We start from the raw sequence: 14937 nt of genomic DNA, 5'->3' as shown, positions 1-14937 counted from the left end.
TTTAACCACAACACTTTGGGAGACCAAGGCGGGAGGATCATTTCAGCCCAGGGGTTTGAGACCAACCTGGACAACACGGCAAAAACCCATCTCTATAAAATATTCTTTATTGAACGGGGGATGGAGTCTCGCTCTGTTTCCAAGGCTGGAGTGCAGTGGCACGATCTCAAATCATTGCAACCTCTGCCTCCCAGGCTCAAGCAATTCTCATGCCTCAGCCTCCTGAGTATCTGGTATTACATCCAACTGCCAACTTGCCTGGCTAATTTTTGTATTTTTAGTAGAGGTGGGGTTTCACCACGCTGGCCAGGTTGGTCTCAAACTCCTGACCTCAAGTGATCCACCTGCCTTGGCCTCCCAAAGTGCTGGGATTACAGCCATGAGCCACTGGTGCTTGGCCTCTACAAAATATACATATTTTTTAATTAGCCGGGCATGGTAGCATGCATCTGTCTTCGCAAGTGTATGGGTTGCTGACATGGGAGAAACAATTGAGCCCAGAAGATTGAGGCTGCAGTGAGCCATGCTCACACCACTGCTGTACTCCAGCCTGGGCAACATTGTGAGACCCTATTAAAGAAAAAAAATCTTAACCAAAGAGGATCTTTGACCTTAATTTTAAACCAATCACATCCTCATTGTAACTCTTCCACCCAAACGGAGACATGGGTGTGGAGGTGCATGCCTGTAATCCCAGCTACATGGAAGGCTGGAGCATAAGGATCACTTGAACCTGGGAGGCAGAGGTTAGAGTGAGCCGAGATGGCACCACTGCACTCCAGCCTGGGTGATGAAGTGAGACTCAGCTCCCCCGACACGAAAAAAATTAAATTATACCACCCAGGTGATCATTGGATTCATGAAGATTTCTACTGTGTTTTCTTAGGGACTGTCATGTCTATCTTTGTAAAACTGTTTTAACTCTGAAATATTTTGATAAATTTGATGTGGCCAAGGATCTCTCAACAAAGATACTTTCACATTTTTTTCTTTCTGTCTAATGTCAGGAAGAGATTCAACTCTTCCCTATCTCACACTCAGAACTACAAAGGACACATATTAGTAAAATTCCATGTTTGTGGAGTAAATCAGTGAATGAGTCCTGGACTTTCACCATATCCCTAAATATTTCACTTTCATGGATGAATATCTAATTTGATAGTTAATCTGGAAGAAAGACAAAAATCCAATCATGATTAACTGGATGGAGCTTAAGAAGTCTAATCCAATGTAGTTCTCTCTCTCTCTCTTTTTTGAATCTAGCCAATTTCCCAGGCTGGATTGTAGTGGTATAATCTCAGCTAACTGCAACCTGTACCTCCTGGGTTCAAGCGATCCTCCTGCCTCAGCCTCCCTAGTAGCTTGGACTACAGGTGAGGACCACTGCACCTGGCTAATTTTTGTAATTTTAGTAGAGGTAGTGTTTTACCATGTTGGCCAGGATGGTCTCAAACTCCTGAACTCAGATGATCCAATGCCTCTGCTTCCCAAAGTGCTGGGATTACAGGTGTGAGTCACTGCGCACAGCCAAAGTGGTTCATTTTGAACATGTGTAAGAGGTGTGTACTGGAAACATCTGTGTCTTGCGAATGATGCATAACACTGTCACATAGCTTTCAAAGCTTCTTGCTGAAATTTTCAATAATGAGGCCGGGAAGAGGATTACGCCTGTAATCCCAGTACTTTGGGAGGCCAAGGCGGGTGGAATGTTTGAGTCTAGGAGTTCAAGACCAGCCTGGACAACATAGTGAAACCCACTGTCTTTACAAAAAGTCAAAAAATAAAAGATTAGCTGGGCATGAGATCCGAGCTTCAGAGATCCTCGGTAACATTTGCCAGTGCTATGAGTTTATTGCAACAGTGGCTAATAATTCATGGACTAGGAGGGATCTTGCCTGCTCTTTAGAGGTTGGGACACACTCTTCTTGGTACCAGAAGGGCAGAACTATGCCTCTGTGGCCACTTATTGCAGAATGGAATTGGAGTAAACTGAGGGCTCTTTCACACATGCTAGAGAAATGACTTTGGCCCTAGGAGAAGTGGGGGTTGCTGGGGATTGGCCCGAGAAACTTGCCTTTTCACTAGATTGTCCTCTAGAGTTTTTCCTCGGAGATTTCTCAGAATGAGCCTCCAGTCCCCATCCAGACTCCTGGAGCTGGCAGGGCAGAGCCTGCTGAGGAACCAGTTCTTGACCATCTTCACCCTGGATGAGCTGCCCAGGGAGGTCTTCCCTCTGATGTTCATGGAGGCCTTCAGCATGAGTCGTTTTGAGGCCCTGAAGTTGATGGTGCAGGCCTGGCCCTTCCTCTGCCTCCCTCTGGGATCCCTGATGAAGACACCTCATCTGGAGACCTTGCAAGCTGTCCTGAGGGGACTTGATACACTGGTGGCCCAGAAGGTTCGCCCCAGGTGAGGTGACTCAGGTGGCTTGCGAGGAAGGGTCCAGGCATCCAGGGAAGGGACAGCTGGCTCAGGAGGAGTGGTGGGGTTGGGGAGCTAGGGTGGCTCAGAGCCTTCTGACGGTGCCCATGAGAGGCGTTGGCCTTTGCCCAGATCCTCTGGGAAAGGTCTGCTCACCATACAGGGTCCACTGAGGAAACAGGAGCCTGCTTCCTCCCAGCAGAAAGTAAAGGTACTAGAAGTGGGTACCAGGCAGAATCCAAGGGAGAACAGGATGGAGAAGAGACAGAAGGAGGAGCACTGAGGACAGGAGCAGCTGACTGATGTCCTGGATGTGGAGTGAAAGTTCAGGTCAAGGGTCGGTCCTTTCCTACATTCTGAGCTTTTCCCCTATGTTACTCACAGGAGGTGGAAACTTCAAGTGCTGGATTTGCGGGATGTTGATGAGAATTTCTGGACCATATGGTCTGGAGCCAAGGTCCTCTCCTGCTCCCCAGAGGTCATGAGTAAGAGGCAGACAGTGGAGGACTGTCCAAGGATGGGAGAGCGCCAGCCCTTGAAGGTGTTCATAGACCTCTGCCTAAAGGAAAGTACACTGGATGAATGCCTGAGCTACCTTTGTGGGTGGATCCACTACAGAAGAGGCCTAGTGCACCTGTGTTGTAATAAGGTGCAGAATTACTCAATGCCCACTTCAAGTTTCTGCAATTTATTGGAAAGGATATACCCAGACAGTATCCAGGAGTTGGAAGTCTGGAAAAAGTCCTCTCTGAATAAAACAGGAAAGTTTGCCCCTTACCTGAGCCAGATGAGCAATCTTCGTGAACTCTTTTTAGCCTTCAGTTATGAGCGTGAGTTATACGTGAGCGTCCAGTGGCCGTGCATTCCTGACTTGGACTCTCCATTCCTCTGCCTGTACTACCCCCAGATGCTTTATATAAAAAAGATCAGTAATATCAAAGAGCACCTGGAGCACCTGCTCAGGTAAGAAAGGATGGTGAGCTTTCTCTGCAGACCATACCACAGACTTATGTTCTTTTTCACAGTAAATGTTAATGGGCATCTACTGTGTGCCAGCCACCGGTGATGTCACAGGGAATGGGACGCTAGAATGTCAACTCATTATGCTCTTCAGTGCTCTATATCCTGAAGTGGGTATCACAAGACCAGTCAAATAAGGGCAGAGGGATGGCCTGGGGTAGATGCCACAGAGAGAGGTGTGTAGGGAGCCGGTTAGTTGAGGGTTCAGATCTAGGGAGGGTGCATTTGTGAACTCCTTGTGAGGAACAGTGTATAAAGTTAATATGATGAAAACATATTCTTCATACAGAGGATGGTATGAAAGAAGGGAAGGTGTGGCCGGTTGTGGTGTCTCATGCCTGTAATCCCAGCACTTCGGGAGGCCAAGGCAGGGAGATCATGAGGTCGGGAATTTGAGACCAGTCTGGCCAACACAGTGAATCCCCGTCTCTACTAAAAATACAAAAAAAAGTCACCGGGCATGCAGACAGGCACCTGTAATCCCAGCTGCTTGGGAGACTGAGGCAAGGGAAGTGGAGGCTGCAGTGAGCTGAGTTGGTGCCACTACACTCCAGCCTAGGTTACAATGTGAGACTGTCTCAAAAAAAAAAAAAAAAAGAGAAAGTACATCAAACCTGTGCATTTCACAGTAGCAGCTCTGTCTTCAGCAGCTTAGCAAACTGCTCTAATTCCCTGTCTGTAAAACATTGTTTTGAACTCCAGGAAAGATAATTGATATCAGAAGTGCATGCTTCTGGGATGGAGGGTGAGGGAGTAGGTGTGAGAGTGGTACCAATCACACAGGCAAGGGTGAAAGGACTGAGCCTAAAATGGAGTGGCCCCTGAATGATCTGGGTCTTCATCAGGCAGCACCTTGCACGCAGACCATCATCTGATGATGGGAACAAACTTGTGTTTGGGTGAAACAGGCTTCCCCATTGCAGTTACTATAACACCTGTGTGGTAGTAAGGTGCAGAATTACTCAATGCCCACTTCAAGTTTACCGTTGAGATGATTTCCCACCCCCCTCCTCTAACTGGCACCATTGCCCATAACTAACTTCTTGCTGTCCCCAGGTACCTCAAGAACCCCTTGGGTGCTTTTATATTCAGTGATGCTTACCTAACTGATCGGGACATGGAGTGTCTGTCTCAGTACCCAAGCCTCAGTCAGCTAAAGGAGCTGCGTCTGATTCATATCCTAATGTGGACCACCAATCTTGAGCCCCTTGGCGTTCTGCTGGAGAAAGTTGCTGTTACTCTCAAGACCCTCGTCTTAAAGGACTGTCGGATCCAGGACCCCCAACTCAGGGTCCTCCTGCCTGCCCTGAGCCACTGTTCCCAGCTCACCACCTTCAACTTTCATGGAAATGAGACCTCCATGAATGCTCTGAAAGACCTGCTGCGTCACACAGGTGGGCTGAGCAAGTTAGGCCTGGAGTTGTATCCTGCCCCTCTGGAGAGTCTTGACTACAAGGGTCATGTCAACTGGGAGATCCTCACCCCAATTCGGGCTGAGCTGATGCGTACACTCAGGGAAGTCAGGCAGCCCAAGAGGATCTTCTTCGGTCCCGTCCCTTGCCCTACGTGTGGCTCATGGCCATCTGAGAAAGTGGACTTCCATCTTTGCTCCTAGGGAAGGCCTGGTTCATGGGATGGATAAGCTTTCTTCTGGACACTTGGGAACTAAAATATTGTACATGGGTGCATTTTTTAAAATTTTATTTCATTTTTTATATTTTTTATTTTATTTTATTTTATTTTATTTTATTTTATTTTATTTTATTTTTTGAGACAGAGTCTCACTGTGTCCCTCAGGATGAAGTGCAGTGGCACAATCTCAGCTCACTGCAAGCACCACCTCCTGGGTTCAAGTGATTCTCCTGCCTCAGCCTCCCAAGTAGCTGGTGTTGTGGGTGTATGCCCCCACGCCCGGCTAATTTTTGTATTTTTAGTAGAGACAGGGCTTCACGATGTTGGCGAAGGCTGACCTCAAACTCCTGACCTCAAGTGATCTGACCACCTTGGCCTTCCACAGTGCCAGGTTTACAGGTGTGAGCAGCAGGGCCCGGTCAGCCGCTTCTTCAAGGAAGCACACAGCCACGTATTTGAGGCACGTGCTCACTGTGAGTGGAAAAACAAAGGTGACTCAGCCAGGGGCAGGACTGGGTAAAAATGCTGACTTGGCATCAATGAGGCCTTCAGGGACCTGTGTCTTAGACTTAGAAATAGAACCTGAAGTTCTAGAGTGATGCAGGAGTTACCACCGCAAGGGTGGTTATTTAAAAATGTCAAAAATAAATGGAACCTGAATGGAAACTTTCTGGTGTCTTCCATGATTGATCAACCTGTTTTAGACATTTATACATCAGAAGTCTCTAGAAATCTGCCTCCTGGGTTCAAGCAATTCTCCTGCCTCAGCCTCCTGAGTAGCTGGAACTACAGGGACCCGCCACCATGCCTGGCTAATTTTTGTATTTTTTGTAGAAAGGGGGATTTCACCATGTTGACCAGGCTGGTCTTGAACTCCTGACTTCAGGCAAACCATCCGCCTCAGCCTCCCAAAGTGCTCAGATTGTAGACATGAGCCACTGCACCTGGCCTGAAATTCTGATATAAGCATAAGATGTGTAATGTTCAAATCATGGTAACAGGGATAGCCACCATCTCAAGAATTTATCATTTCTTTGTGTTAGCAACATTCCAATTCCATTGTTTTAATTATGTAGAAATTTACTATGAACTATTGTCAACATGATTTGCCTTATTGTGCTACTGAGCCCTGGATCTTATTCCTATCTGTGTTTTTATTCCCATTAACCATCCCCTTCTTATTATCCGTTTCCCAGTACCCTTCCTAGCTTCTGATAACAGTCATTTTACTATTTTTAAGTTTCGGGTTTTTAATTCCCAAATATGAGTGAGAAGATGCCATGTTTGTCTTCTGTAGCTGGCTTACTTCACTTAACATAATGCCCTCCAGTTCCATCCATGTTGTTGCAGATGACAGGATTTCATTCATGTTTATGGCTGAATGATATTCTATTGTGTGTATTTACCACATTTTCTTGATCCATTCATCTGTTGATGGACACTTTGTTTGATTCCATATTTTGGCTATTGTGGATAGTGCTGCAATAAATAGGGGAGTGCAGGCTGGGTGCAGTGGTGTATGCCTGTAATCCCAGAATTTTGGGAGGCTGAGGCAGGTGGATTACTTGAGGTCACGAGTTCGAGACCAGCCTGACCAACATGGTAGTGTAGATATCTCCTGGATGTATTTATTTAATTTTGGATATATATCCAGCAGTGGGATTTATGGTTCATATGCTAATCCTATTCTTATTTTTTGGAGGAAACTCCATACTGTTTTCCATAGTAGCTGTACTGATTTACATAACTACCAATGTTGTAGCAGGGTTCTCATTTCTCCATATTCTCCGTAGTATCCATTATTTTCTGTTGGATTTTTATTTTTATTTGTTCAGAGACAGAGTTTTGCAATGTTCCCCAGGTGGGTTTTTAACTTCTGGCCTCAAGTGATCCTCCCACCTCAGCCTCTCAAAGTGCTGGGATTACAGATGTGAGTCACTGCACCGATCTACTATGTAAATTAGAATCCTCGCAGGAGGCTGTGACTGTGGGTTACCTGGTTTATATCAGTTGACACAAATGTATTAGGACCTGGGAAAGCCTAAAAGTGAATGACTACAGCAGGGTGGAAAAAGCCTGAGGAAAGTATGAATATTGTGTAACATTCTATTACACAAACCTGGGTTTATACTTTTTGTTGATAGATTTTATGCCAAAAATGTAGGAGAAAAATGCCAAGCAGGAAATGCTATCACTTCTGAAGATGAACTCATAGAGATGGAAATTCTTTCAGAATTTATTTTTCCAGCTTTTTTGGGGTTTTTTGTTGTTGTTTTGTTTTTGCCTGTTTGTTTTGAGATGGAGCCTCGCTCTGTCACCAGCTTGGAGTGCAGTGGCGCGATCTTGGCTCACTGCAACCTCCTCCTCCTGGGTTCAAGCGATTCTACTGTCTCAGCCTCTTGAGTAGCTAGGACTACGGGCGGAGACCACCATGCCCAGCTAATTTTTGTATTTTTTAGTAGTGATGGGGTTTCACCATGTTGGCTAGGATGGTCTCAATCTTTTGACCTCGTAATCTGCCTGCCTTGGCCTCAGAAAGTGCTGGGATTACAGGCGTGAGCCACAACCGCGACCGGCCTTCTTTTTTTTTTTTGAGATGGAGTCTCAACCTGCTGCCCCGGTTGGAGTGCAGTGGCGAGATCTCAGCTCACTCTAACCTCCGACTCCGTAGTTGAAATGATTCTCCTGTCTCAGCCTCCTAAGTAGCTGGGATTACAGGCCTGTGCCACCATGCCTGGCTAATTTTTATATTTTTTAAGTAGAGATGGGGTTTCACTATGTTGGCCAAGATGGTCTCCATCTTCTGACTTTGTGATCTGCCTGACTTGGCCTCCCAGAGTGCTGGATTACAGACATGAGCCACCGCTCCCAGCCTATTTTTCCTGTTTTAAAAGTTGGTTAATTCTGTTGCGTTTATTTTAGAGTTTATATCAGAACAATTTACAGTAAGATACACCCTTACTAGAGTTTGTCATATAGTCAAAGACAAAGTAGTTAATACTTTTACAAATAGTAGGTATGCCTTTGGAGTGATTCATAATTTTAAAATGTTATGTAAACTATGAGAATTTCTCACTTCTAGTGGAAGCACATTAAATATACACCACGAGTGAACAAGGTTTTGTCCTGAAAGGACTTTTGTGTGTGTGTGTGTGTGTGTGTGTATGTGTGACAGAGCCTCACTCTTTCACCTAGGCTGGAGTGCAGTGGTGCAATCTCAGCTCACTGCAACCTCCACCTCCCAGGTCCAAGTGATTCTCCTGCCTCAGCCTCCTGAGTAGCTGGGACTAGAGGCACACACCACCATGCCTAGCTAATTTTCTTTTTGTATGTTTAGTAGAGAAGGCATTTCACTGTTTCACCAGTGAGCCACTGCAACTGGCCAACATCTCTTTATCATAAAACTCTCTACAAAAACCTCAGAATAATAAAGAGTATTTTTCACACACCCACAGCCAACATCATACTGAATGGAGAAATTGAAAGCCTTTTTTTCTATGATCTGGAGCAAGACAGCAAAAGTTCTTAATAAAATGTCAGCTAATAAATGCAACAGTGCATTAGAAAGTATTATATAGGCCAGGCATTCTGAATCTCGCCTGTAATCCCAGCACTTTGGGAGGCCAAGGCGGGTGGATCACCTGAAGTCGGGAGTTTGAGACCAGCCTGACCAAAATGGAGAATACCCATCTCTACTAAAAATACAAAATTAGCCAGGTGTGGTGGTGGGTGCCTGTAATCCAAGCTACTCAGGAGGCTGAGGCAGGAGAATCCCTTGAACCCAGGAGGCAGATGTTGCAGTCAGCCGAGATCACGCCATTGCACTCCAGCCTGGGCAGCAAGAGTGAAACTGCGTCTTAAAAAAAAAAAAAAAAAAAGGAAAAGAAAGTAATATATAATGGCCATTCCAGGAATGCCAGACAATCTCAGAAAAATCTATGCATAATTCACCACACTAACAAATTAAAGGAGGAAAAGCAAGGTTCCTAAAAAATGCAGAAAAATCAAAGTAAATGTATAATAACATATTTTGGAAAATGAAATGTTATGTATTAAAAATTTGCATTAAACATCAGATGTAATGGATAAACATTAGCTCCCTTCCTACTGAGATATGAAACAAGGTAAGACTCTCAGCAGCTTAGGATTTAGAGGCACATAGGTATTTTGGTCAATAGTAAAGATTCCAGATCCAGATTGATTAATTTAGGTTCAAATCTGGCTCGGTGGCCAATGGCTGTATGATCTTATCCAACTTACTTAACCTCTGTGCCCCAGCTAACTCACCCATAAAAAGGAATAATCACAAGATTGACTTCACAGAGTGCTATGAGTTAATCTATTTAAGTACTTCAAGCTGGATTTGACATAGGGCAAGCAATACTTTTATTCTTATTATATTTGAAAGATATATTAGTTAAAAATTTGGTAAGAGACCAAGGTCTATAGTTAAGTTGATTATAAGCCTTCATTCACCCTGTTGTTCTGAAAATCTGAATTACAACAAGGACGGACAAGATGGCTCATGCCCGTAGTACCAGCACTTTGGGAGGCTGAGGTGGGTGGATCACCTGAGGTCAAGAGTTTGAGACCAGCCTGGCCAATATGGTGAAACCCCATCGTAATAAAAATACAAAAAATAGCCAGGCATGGTGGCGGGCGCCTGTAATCCCAGGTAGAGTGGAGGCTGAGGCAAGAGAATCACTCAAACCCAGGAGGTGGAGGTTGCAGTGAATCGAGATCATGTCATTCCATTCCAGCAGCCTGGCAACAGAGTGAGGCTGCATCTCCGAAAAAAAAAAAGAAAAGAAAGAAAATTAACTATAGCAGCATGTTCATTCACTCTCCAGTGTCCAGGACTGGACAATTGTCAGGCCATCTTCTGTAGCACCATACACTATAGCATACATGTGGATTAAAATAAATACACATATGAAATGCCAGTATATATTCTATATACTTTCCATATACTTATATCCTATAAGGTCACATCCAAATTCAAGGTTGGTCAAAGAGTAGAGTGGCTATCTATGGAAAGGGGAGTGGAAATGAATCATGGTAATAAAAGGAAATAGATATAGATATCGATATGAATAGATGGACATACACACATCTAGCTGTAAGAAAGAGGAATGTCATGGACCAATCATAACAGTGAGCCAGGTAAAAAGGCTACAATTCTTGTGATTGTCTGTCTGTTTTCAGGATGGGTTGTAGCTCAGAAAGGCTGATGCCACAGTCATAGCAAATAAATGATTATAAAATGTGTTTCCTTTCTGGGGCATCTCTGGAGAAATCTCCAATGGTAGGAAACCTCAGTTTACTAGGCAGGTGATCACACAGGTAAAATTTTACAGATTCAATGGCACTACCATTAATTTCACTATCCTTGGTATTCTGCAAAGGTATTCAAGAACAAATGGTATCTTGAAACTAAAATTAGCTAAACTAACAAAGAAAACTGGATTATTATTATTAATATTCTTTTGAGACTGAGCCTCTGTTGCTCAGGCTGGAGTACAGTGGTGCTATGTCAGCTCACTGCAAAATCCACCTCCCAGGTTCAAGAGATCCTCCTGCCTCAGCCCCCTGAGTAGCTGGAATTATGGGCGCACCCCATCACACCCAGCTAATTTTTGTATTTTTAGCAGAAACAGGATTTCACCATGTTGGCCAGGTTGGTCTCGAACCCCTGACCTCGTGATCTGCCTGCCTCAGCCTCCTAAAGGGCTGGGATTATAGATGTGAGCCACCACATCCAGCTGAATCTTTTTTCTTTTCTCAAAAGATAGTGTCATAGTATTGGCTTCTATGCACTTAGGACAGTGAGCCCATCATTCAGTAACAATGTGACTCAATACTGCAAGACCTTGATGCAGTATTTGAAAGACTATTTCCAGTAGGTGAAGGAGGCTTTCAGTGATGCTTAGACCTTGATGCCCTAGCGTTTGGAGATTGCATCCTTTAGAAATGACGCCAAGGGAAATCTGCGCATGAGCAGCAATGGATGGGACCGTACCAGATGACTTAAACTTAAAGATATCCGAGGAAAAGCCTTCCCTAGAAGCAGACATCATCACCTGGTAGACAGCTTTTCCAAGACAATGGAACAAGACTCCATTTGATCTTCTTCCATTGACTGAGACTTGGTTTTGTATTAACACAAAATTATCAAACCTATATTCTATGTTGCTAGGTAGTTCCACCACTCAAACCAAACACTTTCTAAGATCTTCTGTTCAAAATGTAGCCACTCGCACTAACCAAAGCAATTGCTGGCTATGGAGTCATTTAGATGAAAGGGAAGGATCATAGCTAATACTACAACCTGCTTTCATCACAGTTGGCTAGCAATTGAGGATGCTACATTCATGATAAGATTTGTAATTTTGGCATGATTTTATTACAGGACCATCAGGTTCCTATGCCTGCTGCACAGTAGCTGACCAATATTCTGAGACAGCAGGCTTTGCAGCAGAGTTTAATGATCACAGGGTGGCTGAATGATAAGCTGGGAGGAGATCCTCAAATTCATCTCCCCAAGGAGTACTGAGGGTTTCCAGTGGATCCCAGATAGCAAGCGGCTGGAAAGTTGGTGTAGCAGTAAGAGGTATGAAGTCATCAGGATGTTGAAACTGCATTCTTTGGTGAGTTGGTGCCTTGCAGGGCCCTTCAGATCACCTGGCATCAGTAGTTTCACTGACATGCAGAACCTGAAAGAATATGTCAAATGAAAAAGTTAATGCTTCACAATGCTTAAATTGTTGTCTGCAGGGCAGTTAAGGGGAACTGTAATTTAAGGTCTACATGATTTTGGGACAGTAGGCTGCCAGCAACCATGAGGGAGCAGTTCAAGCTGACCTCATGATGAATGCTGAATGAGCTGCAAGCTTGCTTTATTTTTGTTTCTCCCCCACCCTTCTTCACTGATTAAATTCATAAAGTTTATATGTATGGTTTCAATTTCTTTCAGAGAAGCCTTAACCTAAGCCCTGAGACCATTGACACCCTCAGTAGCACCTCTCTTCCACCAGAATGAGCATATAACCTGCTACCTTAGGTGATATAAAACCCATAAGACCATTCCATACATGGAACTTTTTATTCTTATTTTGTAGGGATGACTTCTCTGTTTTTATAAAGCTATTTTAACTATAAAGCATTTTTAAAATATTGATGTGGCCAAAGATCTCCCAACAACACTACTCTCAGGTTTTATTTTTCTGTCTAATGTCCGGAACAGATCAACCCCTTCCCTGCCTCACACTCAGGGCTATGAAGGTGACATATCAGTAAAATTCCATCAGTTCTTGTGGAGTTCGTGAATGAAGGCATTCTTTTTTGTTGTTGTTGTTGTTGTTGTTGTTGTTGTTGACAGAGTCTCCCTCAGTCACCCAGTCTGGAGGGCTGTGTGCAATCTCGGCTCACTGCAACCTCAGCCTCCTGGGTTCAAGCAATTCTCCCACCTCAGCCTCCCAAGTATCTGGATTACAGGCAGCTGCCATCATGCCCGGATAATTTTGTATTTTTGTAGAGACAGGGTTTCACCATATTGGCCAAGCTGGTCTTGAACTCCTGACCTCAGGTGATCCGCCTGTCTTGGCCTCCCAAAGTGCTGGGATTACAGGCATGAGCCAACTCAGCTGGCCTTAAATGAATGAATTCTTGACTTCCACTCTATCCCTAATGCTGTCAATTTCTTGATTCATGAAATGAATATGGATATGTGATATGAATGGATATTTGGTTCAATCCATTAATCTGCGGAAAGCCAAAAACCCAATCAGGATTAGCTGGGTGGAACTTCAGAAATGCAATCAGATATTGCTTTTTGATTGGAAGCTAGCAGTGCATACGTGGAAGGGCGTGGGTGGGAGTTGTGATTAGAAAGGTCAATAAAAGCTTCTAAAGACCCACAGGAGAGACCCAAAGTCTTCAAGCCTGGAGTTCCTGCTTGGTTCTTCCTGAGGTCTGAACACCCTGCAAACTGAGTCCAGATCTGGTAAGTCACTAGTTTCTGTAAGGACACTCCCATCTGACCTACAGTCAGCCGATGTAGAATGATGACAGTGCAGCCTACGACGGCACAGAACTATATCCTGTCTTTTTTTCTTTTTTTCATAAGAACGGTTTCAAGCTTTGATCTTTTTTTTTCTAAATGCAGTTTTGTCTTTATTTCAAAAATGTTGATTGTGCTTTTCTTTACGTCATTTCAGAATTCTTGTTGGGAGCCATTTTGTGAAGAGAGGAAGACTGAGCTGTTTTGGCTGCATTTCTGGCCTCGAGCTGCAGTCAGCTTCTCCACGTAGAACCCGGCAGTAGGAGACTTAGAATCGAATCTCTTCTCCCTCCCGCCTCCTGTTTTTGGCTTTTTGAGAAACCTTATCATCCAACACAATGGCCAGCAACGTTACCAACAAGATGGATCCTCACTCCATGAACTCCCGTGTGTTCATTGGGAATCTCAACACTCTTGTTGTCAAGAAATCGGATGTGGAGGCGATCTTTTCCAAGTATGGCAAAATTGCAGGCTGCTCTGTTCATAAGGGCTTTGCCTTCGTTCAATATGATAAGGAGAAAAATGTCCGGGCTGCTGTAGCAGGAGAAGATGGCAGAATGATTGCTGACCAGGTTGTAGATATTAACCTGGCTGCAGAGCCAAAAGCGAATCGAGGAAACGCAGGTGTGAAACGATCAGCAGCAGAGATGTACGGCTCCTCTTTTGACTTGGACTATGGCTTTCAACGGCATTATTATGATGGGATGTACAGTTTCCCAGCACGTGTACCTCCTCCTCCTCCCATTGCTCTGGCTGTAGTGCCCTCGAAACGTCAGCGTGTATCAGGAAACACCTCACGAAGGGGCAAAAGTGGCTTCAATTCTAAGAGTGGAAAGCGGGGATCTTCCAAGTCTGGAAAGCTGAAAGGAGATGACCTTCAGGCCATTAAGCAGGAGTTGACCCAGATAAAACAGAAAGTGGATTCTCTCCTGGAAAACCTGGAAAAAATTGAAAAGGAACATTGCAAGCAAGGAGTAGAGGTAAAGAATGCTAAGTCTGAAGAGGAGCAGACCAGCAGCTCCTTGAAGAAGGATAAGACTCATGTGAAGATGGAGTCTGAGGGGGGTGCAGATGACTCTGTTGAGGAGGGGGACCTACTGTATGATGATGATAATGAAGATCAGGGGGACAACCAGCTGGAGTTGATCAAGGATGATGAAAAAGAGGCTGAGGAAGGAGAGGATAACAGAGACAGCACCAATGGCCAGGATGACTCTTAAGCACATAGTGGGGTTGAGAAATCTTATCCCATTGTTTCTTTACCTAGGAGCTTGTCTAACAACAAATTTTTCACCAGATCCTCTCCCTTAGTATCTTCAGCACATGCTTACTGTTCTCCCCATCCTTGTCCTTCCCACATTCATTAATTCATATTGCCCTGCACCTAGTCCCATTTTCACTTCCCTTGACACCCCTAGTAGTTTTCCTAAGTCTTACCCTGTAATTTTTGCTTTTAATTTTGACACCTCTTTATGACTTAACAGTAAAAAGGACGTATGGTTTTTATCAACTGTCTCCAAAATAATCTCTTGTTATTCAGGGAATACGGTTCTTTTCTTTCATACATAAGTTCAGTAGTTGCTTCCCTAACTGCAAAGGCAATCTCATTGAGTTGAGTAGCTCCTGAAAGCAGCTTGGAGTTAGAAGTATGTGTGTTACACCCCATATTAGTGTGCTGTGTGGGGCAGTTCAACAAAAATCTAACAATGTATTTTTGTGAATGAGAGTTGGCATGTCAAATGCATCCTCAGAAACATAATTGGTGTTTTAGTCTTACAACGTGTTTTCTAAAGTTGATACTGTGG

General features: G+C 44.2%; 2 protein-coding genes across 2 annotated transcripts; both read left to right on the top strand.

Moving 5' to 3' along the window:
- The first annotated feature begins 2122 nt into the window (after positions 1–2122).
- LOC129143368 (PRAME family member 10-like) lies at positions 2123–5056 on the top strand. Its single transcript, XM_054679507.1, has 3 exons — positions 2123–2409; positions 2806–3384; positions 4498–5056. The coding sequence occupies exons 1-3, from the start codon at positions 2123–2125 to the stop codon at positions 5054–5056; spliced, it is 1425 nt and encodes a 474-aa protein (XP_054535482.1).
- Positions 5057–13455: 8399 nt separating this feature from the next.
- LOC129143377 (heterogeneous nuclear ribonucleoprotein C-like 3) lies at positions 13456–14510 on the top strand. The gene has a single exon (XM_054679559.1). It carries the CDS (start codon positions 13471–13473, stop codon positions 14350–14352), a length of 882 nt encoding a protein of 293 aa, XP_054535534.1. The 5' UTR covers positions 13456–13470; the 3' UTR covers positions 14353–14510.
- Positions 14511–14937: the final 427 nt, after the last annotated feature.

This window comes from Pan troglodytes, chromosome 1 (genome assembly GCF_028858775.2).
Source record: "Pan troglodytes isolate AG18354 chromosome 1, NHGRI_mPanTro3-v2.0_pri, whole genome shotgun sequence".
NCBI lineage: Eukaryota > Metazoa > Chordata > Mammalia > Primates > Hominidae > Pan > Pan troglodytes.
This window is presented reverse-complemented; position numbering and strand designations above follow the sequence as displayed.